General features: G+C 43.8%; 2 protein-coding genes across 3 annotated transcripts; one reads left to right on the top strand and one right to left on the bottom strand.

The window, feature by feature from the left end:
* Nucleotides 1–1,757: 1,757 nt before the first annotated feature.
* On the bottom strand, nucleotides 1,758–11,816 carry Galene (potassium two pore domain channel subfamily K member galene). 2 transcript variants are annotated; one of them, XM_076905497.1, is made up of 11 exons: nucleotides 11,474–11,816; nucleotides 11,039–11,158; nucleotides 10,823–10,949; nucleotides 5,133–5,259; nucleotides 4,824–4,925; nucleotides 4,613–4,735; nucleotides 4,056–4,195; nucleotides 3,829–3,981; nucleotides 3,391–3,636; nucleotides 3,027–3,305; nucleotides 1,758–2,107 (listed from the first exon to the last, which is right to left on the bottom strand). In XM_076905497.1, exons 1-11 carry the CDS (start codon nucleotides 11,669–11,671, stop codon nucleotides 1,788–1,790), a joined length of 1,935 nt encoding a protein of 644 aa, XP_076761612.1. In that variant the 5' UTR covers nucleotides 11,672–11,816; the 3' UTR covers nucleotides 1,758–1,787. The 2 variants fall into 2 exon arrangements, with proteins under 2 accessions (XP_076761612.1, XP_076761613.1); XM_076905498.1 differs by having other exon boundaries at nucleotides 3,027–3,302.
* Nucleotides 8,102–10,124, top strand: LOC143429918 (uncharacterized). The gene is made up of 5 exons (XM_076905771.1): nucleotides 8,102–8,208; nucleotides 8,605–8,784; nucleotides 9,196–9,340; nucleotides 9,417–9,521; nucleotides 9,632–10,124. Exons 1-5 carry the CDS (start codon nucleotides 8,102–8,104, stop codon nucleotides 9,887–9,889), a joined length of 795 nt encoding a protein of 264 aa, XP_076761886.1. The 3' UTR covers nucleotides 9,890–10,124.
* Nucleotides 11,817–12,451: the final 635 nt, after the last annotated feature.

The raw sequence follows: 12,451 nt of genomic DNA, 5'->3' as shown, positions 1-12,451 counted from the left end.
CGATCGAGATTCTTCGCAGATCGATCAGCTGAGCATCGATTTTTTAAAAATCGAACGCTTGGACCGAGTCCAGCTGTTTGAACAGCCACGGAGAACGATGCGCACCGAGTTACTCGAACACCAACTTCAAACGTCGAACTCGAACGATTTTTTAAATTCTCCACTGTACAAAGAAGAGAATGAATCTCTTTTCAATTTCAAATATCGATTTCACTCTGATCTCTCGCAGATTTTCCAAAATAACTCGTCCTGCGATTCACCACGAAATCTTCCTCGTGGACATCGATTTTGCTACTGTTTTCACCCAATTAAGCAGCGCTCGATTCGCAAACTCTGATTTTTGCTCGATCGAGCGTTAATTAAGATCGTACAGCGATCGTTCGTCGATCTAGTCGCTCGACGTCATTATTTCATTCGTTCGAATGGCGCAACTGCGATTTTTCGTAACACGCGACGCTGGCGGACTTGCCAGCACCTGTTCCAGCCGATTTCTCGCGATCGTCACGGTGAATCGCGTGAAAACGAGCCGCTTCCTCGAGGCTCCCTCGTGCACTGATTCCGTGCTCGGTTCGACACGTCGACTGAAAATAGCGCGACTCTAAAAATAATCGGATCAAACGCTGCTCGTCCCTGACCAGAGTCTCGACTTCATAGACACCCGGTAGAAAGCCTCTGTCACATGCGAGCGACCATTCCTACCTTATTTACGTGTTGTCCAGTAGCTGCCAAATTTTTCGCGTTTCCTTTCATCTTTTCACTTGATTAACTGCTTATTAACTCTTTTAAATGATTCGTACCTCTGTTTATACGACAAAATTAGATTTAAAAATGCTGTAGTTTAAAGAAATCAAAGTTTGTTGATGTTGGCTGCGAGGAATGTTGTAATTTTTCCAGCGTTTGGTTTGGTACAAGAATATTATAATTTCTTCTGTTTACTTTATCGGTTTTAATTAACTTTATGCGATACAACGAAGCTTTTAGTTGTTAAGTTTGCATGCGTTCCAAGGAATTTTCATATTTCCAGAGATCTCGAGTGGAGTCACTCGTTGAACCTTGACCTTTCGCGATCTGCGTTCCGCTGTCTTCCCATTTTAGTTGTTTCCCTTTCCTTCGTTTCATCCACGGGGCGCGTACAATAAAGTATCGCCTGTTTCTTAAATCGAACCAGCGAATTGTTTTCTTCTACGAAAATCGAGAAGCATTGGACTCGGCTAATGCCTCTGCAGGGATAATGAATAAGAGAAAGGGAATTCGACGTGCTGATTGCGTTCGTTGTCGGATGGGGAACTCCAGAATCGATGCAAGGGTTTTCCCAGCCCAGTTGCACGCTGCTCGTGTTGCGAAAGAGTGCGTGACCAGGTTCACTTTTCAATCGTTGCACTCTATGAATGTAAATAAAAAATTCCTTCTCCGGTCGATAATTATTTCACAATCGTACAACGTTCTCATCGCGGTTACTTTCTTTACAGGTGTTGATCGAACAATTTTTCCTTTCGAAAATTCAATGAAAAGAAGCCAGTGAATTTCTGAGTCTTTCACTGCCCTCCCTTCTTGCCAGCAATTTCGAATGAAACCCGTGAAACCTCCTCCATTCTCAACCCTCAATCATTTTCTGGTGCGCCTCTCGTTCTGTTCTTTATCATTTTGAGCAACAATCGCGAGGAGTCTCATTCGAACGGGTTTAATTACGAGCAGAGGGATGAAGAAAGATGGCGAAGGACGAGAAAGGGTGGAAATAGACGCGGAGGTTTTTCATGAATGAAAAGAAATTCGGAGCGCGGCGTTGGCTACGTGACGGAAATTCCGCGAACGTTTCTAGCCATCGAGTGACGTCGAGGGGTATCGAGGGCGTAGCCCTCGAGCTCGTTGTCGACCTCGTCGTTGTATTCGACGTCGTACGCGTCGTAGTCGTCGGCATCTTCCTCGTCGTCACTCTCTTTGATGATCCCGAGCCTCTTCGCGACGTTCTTCACATTGTTGATGACCTCCTCTTGCACCAGATTAAAGCTCATCGCCAGCAAAGCAATTCCAAATAACAAGTACAACGAGCAAACCGCGATCCCTTTGTGCGCGTCCAACTTGTACGCCGGTACGTAGTCGCCGAATCCTGAAACACAGAGTCGAAATCGAAATTCTCAGCGTTTCAGCTTGTCTTTTCTGTGGTAACGAGAAGCCAGAGAATGGCCAGAATCGATATTGATACGTAGCCAGTATTGTTTATCGATCTTTATTTTTATTTGTATCCGTTTATACTTTCACGTGAGAAATTTGCAGAAATTATAAGTAATCTTATTTAGTAAGTTTGAGGCTTGGCTTGCGTTCGAAAAGGTGTTGCAATTTTCATTTATATCCATTTGTACTTTCACATGAGAAATTTGCATTGTTAAATGTAATATTTAGCAAGTTTGAGGCTTGGCTCGCGTTCGAGAAGCTGTTGCGATTTTTATTTATATCCGTTTGTACTTCCACAGAGAAATTCTGAAATCCAGAGAGAAATTGAGAAATTTGCATTATTAAAAATAATCTTATTTAGCAAGTTTGATCCTTAAGTCGCGTCTGAGGAGGTGTTGCAAAGGTACGACCATTTTCTCCGAATCGTTCCCATCGAAATCTCATTTTTTCTTCATTTACGGACCACTCTCGAATTGCGGCTAGGGTGGGCCAACAAAGGCCAGGGCGATCCGGCTAGTTGTAGAGTCAGCTGGCCCAGGCATTGTAAGTAGATTCAGCCGCGGCGGAATTTTAAGTAGATTCAGCTTGGCCGAGATTTTAAGTAGATTCTGTTAGGACGGGATTGTAAGTGGATTCAGTTAAACGCTACCACCCGGCACACCTCGCTGGGTTCACTTATAATTGATTGCGACGTTGCGCACTGAATCCTTTGTCGTGCCTCGTTCGCCATAAATTCAGAACGCGTTCCACGATTCGTAACTACTTCATTCAAAGGTTAACAAAGCTTCTTATGGAATTTAATAAAATTAAAAATGACAGAGAACATGTTAAGAATTAAGAATATCTTTACTAACCGATAGTAGTGAGTGTGATAAAGCAGAAATAAGCAGAATCGAGAAAAGGCCAGTGCTCCCAGGCGCTGAACAGGAAGGCGCCGCCAAAAATGTAGCTGACCACCAGGAACACGCACAGCCATATTGGTACCGGCTTTATAGGCTGTCTTTCTTGATCCTCGTTGCCATAATACTCGTAATCGGACTCAAAGTCGTCCAAGTATGCTTGTCTTTGCGTGGAGAATCCTGTTTGGGACATCATGTCCGACGATAGCGTCTCTCGTCTGTAAGATCGAGCTTCTCTCCCCCGCAAAGATCAGAGAAAATTAAACGCACGAAACTGAAGTAAAATTAGCGAAGATTCGTCGAGAGAAACGCTGCTTACCAACAGGATAATTACTTCTGTAACGTTTGGCCCTCGAGATCTGAGACCTCCTCGAGTTTTCTATTTCCAAGTAGATCGAAGACGGTCGCAGAGGTGGTTCCAGGTTCGTCCTGTAATCGTTGCTCGCGTCGTCCACGGACAAGCATCTTCTGGGCAACGATCTGGTCACTAACGGAACTTGCTTCTCGCCATTCTCAGCTATGTTCCTTGGTTCCACTTCCTGTTGTGATTTACTCGTATCATCCGCTACAAGTAACCAGCAGATGTTCATTAAAATCAATCATCGCGTGTCTCAAAGACGCGTATAAATAACACGATCCAATTACTGTCCGGTTGAATATTTATGAATCAAAATTCAGTTTAGAAATTACGAGCAGTGGCTCGAAATAATTGAAAATCTGCTTAGTCAATTCTCTATTTGTGTCGCGATGAGGCCACCTTTGTTTCCGGCGGAAGCCTGCCATCTTCTTAGCTCGTCCTCCAGTTCGTCCAACGCGTATCTGTTGCACAAAACCGAGGAACGGTCATAGTCGTTCGGCGTGCGCATCACCAGCTTCCTGTCCAACGATTGCGTGGTCATCCTCGGGCTGGCTGAATGCCATTCTCATTTAGAAAATCACTCGTTCACCGTGAGAGATATCGCGTGGAACGTTGTCCATACGTACCTCTGGTCGACCTCGTTACAGGAAGATCCGAGTATCTGGACACCGTCGACGACTTGAATCCAAAACTTGGGTTCCCCTGGGGTGGATAAGAGAGCCTTCCGCGTCTCTGCTCGCCCTCCTCGTATCGACGTGGGTTGTATCTCGATTGAAACAAACACACGTCTGATTTATGCTGGGAGAATCGTTACTTTTGGTATATCCGCACGCGAAATTATACTCGCAAACGTATATTCGCTTTAACGCACTTAATTACCATAAATGATAATCGTACGAATAATATTTGGATAATTTGATTCGAACACGAGGAGAAGGTAATACGTTCGATTTGGTAATAGAATTATTGTACGAGTATTCCAATCGAAGCTGAAATCATTGCGAAGAAATTTATATCTCTGTTTAATCCTTTGAGGGAGTAATAGAAGTGAGAGGCTTGTAGAAGAAGGGTTGACGAAGTATTTGCTTTTTTTTATTGTCCAAATTTTTTATGATCCTAACGGGTTGAGTCGTATTTGGAATTTTTGTCAACTCGTGGAATTGTGTGGAATAAAAGAGAGTACCTGTAATCCGCGTCAATGTACGACGACCTGGGGAGGCTTTCAGACAAGCCCAACGCAGAGTCTGCAGACCTTTCGCTAGTCCTGATGGACCGCCGGAAGCCAGGTCTGCTCCTGGCGTATCGTCTTTACAAAAATTCACTTTTCTTACCAACTCTCCTTTCTATATCGAAATAGATTTGTTTTTTATATTGAAAACAAGTTTAATTAGTACCCTGGTTGTCGCGTGGAGTACGATCTGGTGAAATGCGATCGCGTTCGCCTCTTTCTTGGTGGTTTCGTGCAAATGTAACAGCAGACCCGCCAATACAAAAATCTGCAATAAACGCAAAATGAATTTTGGAGTACTTTGAACTATTCTACTCGAATATAAATTATAATTAATAAGTATTTAGTGAAGTTTTCGATTTCATTCTCAGGATGAAAATAATCTTTCTTATGGTTTCGAAGACTGTTGGCTTTGTGTATTGTTGAAAGCATTAGGAAGCTTAAAGACAAGTGCGCCTCGTGGTGGATCGGTTACCTGAAACTCGACGCCATAATGTCACCGATGTTCGAGAGGCAGAGCAACATCAGAGGAATCCCCACGATGGCATAGAATATGGTCACCACTTTTCCATTCTTCGTCTTTGGGGCGATGTGGCCGTACCCTAGCGTGGAGGAACCCTCGATTAGCCTTGCGTAATTTCCCGTTCGCGTGACGCAGAATTAATTCTCCCTAGTCAAAAGTTACCATTGCGATTTACCATCGAGCCGATCATTCTCAACGATTCCCCATTTTCCACTTATTTTCGTAAGCAAACCTTCTTTAATTTCGAACTAGTGTGTTTTACAGAAGAAATTTGAGGTTTTTAGGCTTTCAAGTTCCTTGAAAATAAATTTAAAATTAAGCTATTACGTTTTATTTGGTTTCTGAAGAGTCTAGAGCGATGGTAGGTAATTAGAATAACAACAAGGCTGACAGACTCGACCAGTCTCTGAGAAAGAGGTCCCAAGTAATTAATTGCCTATTCAAATTGCTCAAGGTTCGAGGAGAGCCTTGTGCAAATATTTTCAAGGTCGTCTGTTGGAATATTCGGAAGAATCGTCGAGGCCAGCTCAGCCTCCAGTAATTTCGCAATAAGAACCCATTCTTCGTCTCTCTGAGTCCATCCTGGAGTCTGGGTCAAGGTCATCCCGCCTTCGAACACTTTTTACGATCCCCATATTTGTTCCTAATCCTCTGATCTTTCCTGTACGTTCAAATCTCTCTAATTAACGATTCATGATGCAAACATTGCACACGATCGCCTTTCGTTTTTTTCTGATCTTGAAACGACTCGATTTCTCACTCGAGACGATTAAATGAAACAGTCAGAGTCTTTTAAAAGTATAATACAGTCATAACGATACTTTTTTATCCTCTGTCGAGTCATTGGTCAGTCGAAGCAAATTCTTCCAGTTCTTTCTGTCTCGACTATCTCGTTTTCGAGCGAACGATCGAAAAAGTGAGAGTACGTGGACGAAGAAGATTGTACGTATCCGGCGGAAGTGGGCGAGGAACGATCGATCGAGCGCGAAGACTGGATTTCGGAACGCGACTCAGCCACGCGTTGCACACCTTTGTTCGACATGTTTTTCGCGTTTCACTCGCAGAATAATTACCTTTGTGAAGCATTAAGTACTCGAACGAACTCGAATTGCAAAATTTGTATAGAATTACGTCGAGATTATATTTATATGGGGGTTGAAAATTCGAATTACCTTCTAATGCTGATCTCACAACGCTTCCTCGCAAAATTCAACCCCCAAGAAGCGAATCATTAAAGGGTTAATACCTAAAGGGATGATTTACTGTAGATAAATATTTGAAACTCTGAAAGAATCGTTCTCGACGGGGAGGATTAAACATCGACGATGTCTATCGATGGAACTCGCAAGGAAACTAAAGTATCCCTTACAATATTAATCTTCCCACCCCCTCGCGTGAGATACGCTTCTCGAGGCGGTGAAAAAAGAGAGGAAACATCTCGTAGAGCCTCGTTTACTCTTCGTCAGCGGTGTTTGGAGGGAGGAATCCGGCAATTTCCCTCGTCCGGTTAATCTCGAGGGGGTGTTCGCCGCGCGCGTAACAAATTTAACCGCCCCTTTTCACCGCGTGACCGGTGAAACGGTTAATCGACGAGATCGTTGGTCGACGAGGCGACGTAAAAATCGTCGGGAAACGAATTAGGAGGCGGCAGTGGCTTCCTGTCCCGGCGGAGAAGTGAATTTTCCTCGTTGGCCAGCCCGTTCTCCGGTGGAAATGACCTTGATCATTGAATTTTCGTTCGATCGCGCGCCTCTTCCCTTCGACGAGGTTGCCCAGGACATCGTGAGCTTTTCTCGCAATCTTTTCTAATTTTTGACTCTCTCACGATAGATAGTGAGCTTTCTTCACGATCTTTTCTAATTTTCAACTCTCTCAAATCTTGCAATTGTAATACGCGTGTACACGATTGTATAAAAAATGCTATTAAGGATTGTAGAAGTTTGAGAAATTCAAAGGAAGTTGCTAAAAAATAGTGAAATGGTTTTAAGATCAACTCTCTCGAATTTTTAATTGTAATACACGTGTACACGACTGGAGAAAAATTGCTATTAGGGGTTGTAGAAGTTCGAGAAACTCAAAGGAAGCTGCTAAAAAAGTAGAGGAATGGTTTTACGATTTTTGGTAGAAAATGAAGAATCGTTGACTGGATTTCTGCTTGGTAAATAGTGGCAGTCGAAGGAATCGCGGTGTTACGTCATTCTGTTGGGTCACGTCCCAAGAAAGAGGCCAGAGAACCACCTGTAATGGAACCACCTTCTCCTTCTACCAGAGCCGACGGATTTTCCCAGATCGAAGGACAACCTCGAGGAACGCTCGTTTCCATGTAATGCACCCACGTGCGTTTATGTATTACGTCGCTCGACCGGTTACGTACACGCGTCTCGCGAAAGCATTTCCCAGTTTTTTTTTTATTCACGATGACGAACCTCAAGGCTCGCCATTGGTGTCGATGCGCAACGTTTTCTCAATTTTTAAAAGAAACATCAAAATCCACGATTCTTATCGTTTTCATAATCTCAATTAGAATAATCCAAAGAAAATCAGATTAGCTGTTAAAATTCTATAAAAACAATTTTAATAATGATTTGATGATGTTAAGTCTTTGGACACTTGTAAAGACTCCATTTTGGTACCATAATTTCAGCATTGGAGGGTCTCTGACCCTAGTTCCTCTGAATGAAACACTTGGTACCATTAAAACGAGACTCTCGAGGGTTGAATCACCCCGTTGATCCTCGATCGCGATCGTGGGGGCCTCGAAGCGAGCAACACAGTGCGTTCACCTTCGAACGAGTGCGTATATAAAGACAGGATTCACTTTCACTCTCGTTTTAGTCCACTGTCGGCGATATTCGTGAAGCTGACCGACAACGGCCCCTTCATCCGAGATTACGCGTATTCCGTGAAACGACAGCCGAGCAATGTCCGTTCTGGTGCTACTCTGGTGCACCGTCGTGGCTGTGGTAACCGCTGAAGAGGATGGATGGGTGTGGAAGGACGGAGACGACGCGAAGATTACAAAACCGAGGTTCGTTCGATTTTAAGATCCCTCGAGAATGAAACACTTGCCATTTTAATTTTCATTCCAATTTTTGGACCCGAATTGCTGGATTAAATTCGTTAAACGAGAGTTCCGAAGTGGAGGACGTATAATCAGCCAATTCGATCCCCTCGACAACCCTCGAATGCATTTCACGATGACGTTCCAGGAGGAAAATTAAAAAACGAGTGAAATAACGACAGAAAATTTGATACGAGATATTTTGAGAATCACGAGGCCACTGGACCGTCTCAAAAATCGCCACGGTTACCAATATGTCGCGGAGGAATGTCCCCTTGGTCCTCCACAAAGGAAACCACCGTAGGAACTCGAAAGACGGGAGGACGGGGCGAAATTAAGGGAAATACGGTCTGGTTCGTTCAGTTCTAGGTACCTGGTGAACGAGAGCCCCGAAGATTTCGACAACGAGAGACCTTTGATAGGATTTAGACCACAAAATACGGGACCGTACGGTCCTAACAGTAGACCCATTGTGCCGGCATCGTATCCTGGCAACAAAGGAGTTCTTGTCGGTCCTGGCGGGCCGACCGGCATTATAAAAAGGTATTCGTATCTTCCCGGTGTTTTCCGACCCAGTAAGTCCGTTTTCGACGATCCCGTCCCCGATGTTGATTGGCTTTGTGCGACCGAAATAACCTGGACCGGCGTCGAGGTTTTATGAAAAGCGCCGTCGAACGGGGTTTTGTCAACGAGTTCCTGTTACAGACACTGGACACACCGAGGAGTATTTCGATACCAACTCGCTTTATCGACGACACGCGTGGAATTTAAATTTCTCAACATCAAACGCGTACCTCTGGCTCTTGGGACCCCTTGATCTGTGATCGAATGTCTTTGGACGATCGATCGACTCCTTTTCTATTACCAAACGCGCGCGTAACATTAATTGCCAGACGTAGAATTACTCAATCGTAGATTGATCGAATTCTGACGATGAAAATTTCGTTCTCTCAGACCTCCCTATGTGGAAAGTATCGACGAAGGCGCGGCGAACGGAGGCTTTCTGCCCTCTTGGATGAAGGACGATCCTCGATATCGGGAATACGACACTTGCAGATGTAGATACAGCTTCAATTGTCCCTCCGCTGGATTGAAATTCGTAAGTAACATCGTGTGCACGTAGAATGACAGCGAAGTTCGATGTAGGTTTAACGTCTTTAGTCGTGTCTTCGTAGGGATCCTGTTCGAAGGACAAGAAGTATTGCTGTTTCAACAGCAGGAAGTATCCAGCGTTGGTTTCTGGACAGTATGGCGAAACAGGATCGTATCCAGCATATCCAGTATATCTGACAATTCTTAATAGTGATAGATTTCAGAAATTTGTTGCGTAGAATCTTAATCGTTTGCACTTAAGAGCAATGGAAATGATACTCGTCATCGTAAATTTTAGGGTATCCCAAATAAGAACGGGCCAGAAACGTTTGGACGCCCACCCAATTACTATGGCAATCGAAGGCCAAACGCAGGATTCATCGCTGGCAACAGATACCCTGGAAATTATAATTTTCCAGGGGAGAATTCGAACCCCTACCAACGACCCTATGGAAATCCATACGAGCAGAATAACGACTACAACGACTACGATCTTTACAGCCGGTCGTTGAAGAGAAATCAGACGGAGGACACGAGCGCGGATGAGAAAGCTTAAGTCCCATTCGTGATAGGCGCTTATTAAGCCGTTTATTTCTATCCCTGTGCGGTGGGGATCAGAATACACCCACAGTATCCCCTGCTTGTCGTAAGAGGCGACTAAAAGGGGCTGGGAAGGGTTAACGAGGATGTAGAGAAGAGCAACGAATTTTAGTTAAGGCAAAGAGTAATGTATGCAAGGATATTTAATGGAAAAAGTGTGCGAAGAGAGCGAGCATGTGATGAGAAAAGTATGAGAGAGGTGTGAAAGAATGTGCATAGGAAGAGGGTTGTTTAAAATGGTACAAGAGAGAAGAAATTCGGTAGAAGATATTAAAGCGTAAACCTTTTAGTTCTACAGGGATCTTCGCTATGCATTTCACTTTTTTATTTTTTTTTTTTTATTTTCTATCTTGACTGAAATTCGAATTGAAATTTAAAAAAAACTATCAGGGAAACGGTAGCATTAACAGGTGTTGAATATTTTTAGAGATGCTGAGAGATGGATTTTATTTAGGATTTAGTTTGAAACGTTGGATAATTTTCTGTTAATGCGAATACATTGAAGACAAATTGCTATCGACGTTCTGAAATGTGTATTTAGACCGTCCAGCAAATCAATCAAGCATTCCCCTGTATTTTTAGCCGCGGAACACGCTGTCAAACAATCTGTCGTGGCGAACTACTAAGAGAACCGTGAAGAATTTAAGAAAAAGTACCAAAGATAACGAGGCATAATTCTTCTTTTTCCGTGTAAAACGAGCGCTCTCTCTTGACATTATTACACGATTCTCTTCCAAGATATTACTTGTAATTTTATTACCAGTAATTAGTTTCAATTATGCTATTCTTCCAGCCTTAGTATAAGCGTTTACTTTAATCCTTTTGCGGTATTGCTATTCATTAGAAGATAGCTTCTACTAGAAGATAGTCGTTTCTTCTTTAAACTCACCAATGGTGGTGATGACCACGATGGAATAAAATAGTGCACCAGCAAAGGTCCACTGGATGTCGTCCTCACCTTCGCTGCCATCCCAGCCCTCCTTTTCCATCATCCACACGAGGTTGTTCTCGAAGCTCTGCGCAGAGGAAAAGGGATCGTGAAACTGGAGAAAATTCGAGTGTCCCAGTCGTCGTCGCCGTCGAACACGAATGGGACGACGGACACCTTTAATTCACGTAACGCCTTGTCCGTCCAATTTTCGCGAATCAGGACCTCCACCTCCTTGGTGATCTTCCATAGCTGCTCCGCGACGTTGCCTCGGATGTCTTTGATGCTTTTCTTTATCTGAAATGATCGAGAAAATTGGCAGGGAGGAGAAGAAAAGAGTGAAACGACTGAAAGAGAAAGAATTAAAGAGCTAGGAAAGCTGTGAGAAAGCTGAGCACGTTTCTTTACTCGTCAACGTTTCATAAAAATTGTGGGAGTTTCTAGGAATTGCTCGTCAATTCTCGAACGAGAATCTTTAGCGTCTTCAGGTTTCCGGATTTATTAATATTCTGGCTTTCATACGTTCGATTCTCTGAACCTTAGAAGATGAAGGTACTTTGGATAGTGATTGTCGCCAATTTCAGGTGGAGAAAACGAATTTCCACCGCTCACCTCCTTCTCGTGGGCTGCTTCGAGGGCCTCGAACGCGTACGCGCCGATCAAGCAGTACAGCACGACCAAAGAGACCAACGACACGTGGGAGAAAACGCATCTGAAGAACTTCCAGAGGAAACGCAAGAACCCGATGCACTTGGAGGGCTTCTCGGGCTCGACCACCAGCTCGAACGTTTCCGGTCGCGAGCGTGGCATCGTGCTTTCCGCTTCGAAGCACCCTCTCTCGCCTTACATGCCCTCCTCGGCTCTGTTCGTCGTCATTTCTCAAATCCCTTTCTTTACACGTCCGACCCTCGATATTTCCCGATCGCGCGATTGCATTCCACTGCACTGTAATCTGAATTCGCTTCCTCAGTGATTGTTGCTAGTTTCTTCTTTCTTCTTCTGCCCTGAGTACCGCTTTCTAGCATCAAATTTTTATGGAATAATCCATCTGAAGAGAGAAGGAATCATGCCAATTCTTCTCCAGTTTATTTTAGTCCTTTGTGTATTTAGAATTCCACAGTCAGACCGTTTCTAGCGCATTGAACACTGTTTTAGAGCTGAAAGTTCGCGAAACAGCTTTAAAAGATGATAGATTGTACAGAAATAGTAACGATATCGATTATAGTCGAGTCTTTTCTTGCGTCTGCTGTCTCTGCTTGTAAATTCAACACTGTTTCACCTACGAAATCCCATAAATACACCTCTGGTACTCGATGCTGCAGAAGAAACGAGAGACTGCACCAATTCCAGTTTATTTCACCTCCGTTTTTTTTTTCACGGCTGTTGTTAGAAAAACAGATTCGTTCGTCGAACAAACTTGTTATTTACGCGGAACATCGGGGCGGCACGTGACAAAGCGTGTTAATAAGAAACGGAAAACGAAAAAAAGATACCGTCTGAATGGTGGTCTTTTTTTCGTTCACCGTTCGCGTTAAACGTCGCGATTTATCAAGTTCCCCGTCGCAACGTTGGGAAAGCGAAACTGACTGC

The sequence above is a fragment of the Xylocopa sonorina genome, chromosome 12, assembly GCF_050948175.1.
Source record: "Xylocopa sonorina isolate GNS202 chromosome 12, iyXylSono1_principal, whole genome shotgun sequence".
In the NCBI taxonomy this organism is placed as follows: domain Eukaryota; kingdom Metazoa; phylum Arthropoda; class Insecta; order Hymenoptera; family Apidae; genus Xylocopa; species Xylocopa sonorina.
The sequence above is the reverse complement of the archived record's forward strand: the minus strand, read 5'-3'. Positions and strand labels throughout refer to the sequence as shown.